Source organism: Pteropus vampyrus, unplaced genomic scaffold (assembly GCF_000151845.1).
Source record: "Pteropus vampyrus isolate Shadow unplaced genomic scaffold, Pvam_2.0 Scaffold97, whole genome shotgun sequence".
Taxonomy (NCBI): Eukaryota; Metazoa; Chordata; class Mammalia; order Chiroptera; family Pteropodidae; genus Pteropus; species Pteropus vampyrus.
Window position 1 is genome coordinate 3,105,289 of NW_011888878.1, and position 4,815 is coordinate 3,110,103.

The window sequence follows — 4,815 nt, forward strand, 5'->3', positions numbered from 1 at the left end:
TAAAAATTGCATTATTTTTCAGTGTCTTAAGTAGTTTGGCAAAAATAACAACTATGAACAACCAGTGATCGATTTAGCCATGTTTTTATTTTGTCTTGTTTTCTGTAGTTAACAGTAATATTCTTGGACCTATTTCTTTTAGTTCTTTTATTCTTAGGAGGAAATTTTAATTTTGAGGATAAAAAATTTGGCTTCCTTTTAATTCACATGAGGAAAACTGGTCGGTCCCTTTTAAAAACTATTGCATATCAATGAAACATAGCAGCTTGGCTGCATTTCTGACACTCAGAGGAAGACTCAAACAAGTGAAAAATGTCTCTGTTGTCTGTGTGTTTTACAGACAACTGTTACTGGCAAATTTAATGCTTATGCTCTAAGCCAAGGGAACATTCCAATTTTAGACTTCCTTTCTCCAGACTGTGACACACAAAATCTAGCCAGAGAATGGTTTAGCAGGTACAATAATGACTAGCTCAAGTAAAGGAAAAAAAAAAAATTCCTCAAATGTCCTAGATATAAAATTTCTTTGGGATGTTTGCAGTCAGTGACAAATCCAACATTCCTTTGACTGTGTTAGCATCTCTGGCACTGACGTTAAAACCACTGGAGTGGAGATTTTCTTTTTTCAGAAATAGTGAATCCTCTATAAAGGATCCAAGAAGAGCATTTTAGAAGGTCAGAAAGAAAATTCTTTCTTATTCTATTCTTTTCCTAGTAATTCTTTTTCCCTTAGGAGCCTTGGAAAACATTAGTTCCTGCTCTTGTTATTTTTTTTTTTGGAGGTGAATGTGTTTATTCAAAGAGTCTTTGATTTGCAATTGGTAGTAAAATTTACTCTATTATAATTTATATATAAAACAAAGGACTCTCGATAACTCATTTCTTTCATGGCGAGTTGTGAAGTTTCAGCCTAAGGTATTTCCTAATGGCTTTATAAGTGTGCAACAGATCAATAGAATTAACTCAGATGCGAGCTTTGGTCTTGGAATACTGAATTCTCTATTCTGTCTCTGTTGTATTGCAGGATTTATTGGTTATGCTCCATATATCAACCGTATAGTTCAACAGTGGAATCTACAGGATAATGATGACGATCAGCTATTTTATACTAAAATTTACATTGATCCACTGAAAAGGGTTTGTAATAGCTCATATTTTCAATGTAACCTCTTTGTCCAAGGTGGCTACTGGAGTTCCAGCCATTGCATCATATTCTGGACAGGCAGAATAGTAAATAAGAGTTTTGTAAACTCTTTTTCACAAAATACTTTCTCATACTTTCCTTTGACTAGAAGATATTTATGTGGCTAAATATAATAGCAAATTTTGTCCTTTATTTCAAGCACATGTGTCCTGCTAGAAATCTGAGTTCTATAATTAAGGGGAAAAGGTTGGGGTCAATAGCAGTCCGCCATATGCCCTAGAGAGGACATTCTTAAGATTGATTAAATGAAATCTTGGAAAAAAGTAAAACCAAAGTTTTTTAAAAGAGATTATTTTTAATCTCTTTTATCTACCTAATATGTCAGATTTACAAAATTACTTTATAAAACCGATACAGTTCTAAAATTTACTGAATTGTGTATTTGTGAGTGCTGTCATTAGGAAACAGGTTTTTAAGGTGCATTTTATAGTGATTTTGCAACTATAGCTGTTTCTGTTTCTTAGATAAATACTTCAGTCATCTAAATATTTTCATTTGACACTTAATACTTAAGAACCTTCATTCTTAAAATATTTGTTTTTCTTTATCTCTGTTTTTTACTTCCCTCTTGTGTGCCTGACATGGCAAGCCTGAGGACTTGGTCTCTCAACTGGAGGAGAAAATTACTCTTGGCATGAGTACCAGCTCATACAGCATGATGCTTATCTTTTCTTAGTGTAATTTAACTGTAAAAGTGCTTTGTGCCTTCTTTAGTTGTCTTTACTTTAGGATGCTTCCTCTGAAATTTCACTGCTGGTTTTATAATATTTTTAATTGTATAAATTGTATTTAAGTTTCTCTCTAGGCGTAAGATTTTATCTGGTTAGCATGTATCTTAGTCTGCTTCAATTGCTATAACAAAATACCATAGACTGCAAAAATTTATTTTTGGAGTTTAGAAGTCTGAGATCAGGTTGCCATCATGGGCAGTTTTTGGTGAGACCTCTTTCTGGCTTGGGGACAGCTGCCTTTTTTCTGTGTCATCATATCATGGAGAGAGAGAGAGCCAGTGGGAGTGAGCGAGCAGGAGCCAGAGAGCACACCAATGGCCCCAACTAAAAATACCATCACATTGGAGGTTAGAGCTTCAACACATGAATCTTGAGGGGACATGAACATTCAACCCAAAACAGCATGCAGACAATTTTAGGAATAATATTATGACTGATCAATGTAGCTGAAAAACTGGTGCATTGAGAATCATAAGGTTTGTAAAGCAGATTAATCTTGTCACCCGAACAAAAGGGGTCCATCTGCCTGGGTGTGTCTAAGTCAATCAGATACAGACAGGTTTTGCAGCAAAAAAGTAGGGTTTATTAGAAAGTTGCAAGTCCCAGAGACACAGGCGAGCTATTGCTCAAAAGCCCGGCTCCCTGGGTGACTTGGGAGTACAGATTATATATGGAAAAATCAGTTGTCATGGAAACTAAGGGAATTGAGGTCTTAGATGCTACTGATTGGATGATTAGAGGAGGATGAGGTAATCGATCATTGTGTCTGGTTCTGGAATCAGCCATGATGCTATCCTGTGTGGTCCTGTGGCTAGCAGAGTTGATCTGCCTTGATGAGCCTGGGGCTAAAACATATCTAAAGCCAAGATGTTATCTTTAGTCTTAAGTCCAACCAAAACCTATTGTCCTGTATGATAGATCTGAGGCTTAGTTAATTTGATGTCCTAAGGCTTACTGATTAAAGGAGCAGGCATACCGAGGATGAGGGTGGAAAGAGACAAGTGAGTCACAGTGCCATTATCTGGGCAAAACCAGCTTGACTCAGAAGAAAAAGCTATATTAAAGAAATGAAGTTGTGTGCAGTTACAATATTTATGATTAGGTTGATTAATTACTTAGTATAGCAGTCAGGCAGTTTATGCTAGAATAATAAACTCAGCTTCAACAGCTTAACACAATAGAGGTTGTTTCTCCTGCTAAATGTCTATTATAGGACATCAGGGGGTTTCTGTGTGTTGTAGTCACTTGGGGACTTTGGCTGATGGAGCAGCCATCTCAAACCTTGCTGGTTCACATGCCACAGAGATAGCACACTGAGAGTCTCCAACTGGTAATGACATCTCCACAGTGGAAGTCATTCGTTTTACTTCTGCTAACAATTCACTAGTTAGAATTAGAAGGTGGAGAAGTGGAAATATTTGGAGAACAGCATGAATGCTTTCCCAGACCCTTTATCCTCCAATTTAATCAACTATGAAATTAGTCTTTCTGTTTTTCTGAAGAATATTATTGGAATAATTTATATATAGGATCTTTAAATTCTCCAAAAGAACGAACTACATTAACATGATATTGTTTGCTGTTTTTGTTGTCATTTCAATATTCTCTCTATTCTCATTTTAGGAAGCTATTAATATCACATTGGATCACAAATGCAAAATTTTCCAGGCCTTAAATGGAGCTGTAGGTATGCTTCCTAAATACTGGATTGCTCATGTGTACAAATGGACAGCTGTTTTTTCACTATCTATCCTTTGCTGTATCCATTTTGGACCTATGATTAAGATTTACTGTGTAGATATTAGAACTTTTAAAAAACATCAGACTTGAGGTTAGCTTGATATAGTTAAATACATTCAGTTAAAAGCATTTCCTAATATCACTGCAAAAAAGATAAGCTTCTGGTCTTTGTTAACTTGGAATTTAGTATCTGGAGACTCGACATATTTTTATTTAATTATACCTTATTATTAGACATAGTTTATTATAAGTTCTCTATATTATGAATTACTCAGGAATGTTAGAGTATTAGAGTATTTTAACCTACCTAGCTGAAAGGTAACTGGTAACTAGGCATGTATTCTGTGGAATGTGTGTGTGTGTGTGTGTCTGTGCATGTGCTTAAATGCATGTGTGCCTGTGTGTGTTTTCCTAAATAGATATCTTGATAAAATGCATTAATGCATTAAAATTAACCAATACACTAAAATTAAAATGCATTAATTTGTTAATGCATTATACTTTAAAAATTAAAAATACATTGCACTTTAGTACAGTTCTTCAAGGCAGTTCATACACTAACAAGATTCTCAGAATTGAAAGCATTTAATTTGGAGTGCTAAGGAAATGTAAGGGAAGAAACCTGAAAACAAAACAAACAAAAACAGTTTCTGTTCCCATCTGTCTTTGGTATTCCTGGAATTTGCATTAGGTCTGATTTACAAGAACAATATACTATTAATGGTGGCCAGTTGTAGAAACCTTGCTTATTATGCCTGGCAGTGTTCTATATGCCATATACATATTATTATCTTCACAGTAACCTGAAAGGCAGGCAAGGATCCCATTTTACAAATGAATAAATTGAGACAATAATTTAACTTGTCTAGGATCACTTCACTATCAAGAGGCAGAGGCAGGATTGCAAATATGCTTTCCTTCTGCCAGACTCCTCAATTTCTTAGCATCTCAGTTTGCTGGTACCAGGTTGGAGTAAATGAAGTGCTCAGAACCTGTATCTGTGTCATTGTTGTCCTTCATTTGGGTATCTGCTGACTTGGAGGAGGTGAAGTTTATAAAAGTGTTATATGTAGCACATGAATTAGCATGTGAGAAATTTTATAACAACAAGATAGATTGATGTATACATATATATATATT

General features: G+C 35.1%; 1 protein-coding gene across 1 annotated transcript in view; it reads left to right on the forward strand.

Moving 5' to 3' along the window:
- The window catches only part of PLOD2 (procollagen-lysine,2-oxoglutarate 5-dioxygenase 2), a 91,005-nt gene that overhangs the window by 57,154 nt on the left and 29,036 nt on the right, over window positions 1-4,815 (forward strand). Inside the window, exons 5-6 of the mRNA XM_023533152.1 lie at window positions 1,025-1,137; window positions 3,559-3,753. Of these exons, the coding sequence (XP_023388920.1) occupies window positions 1,025-1,137; window positions 3,559-3,753 (308 nt within the window). The remainder of the gene's footprint in view (window positions 1-1,024; window positions 1,138-3,558; window positions 3,754-4,815) is intronic.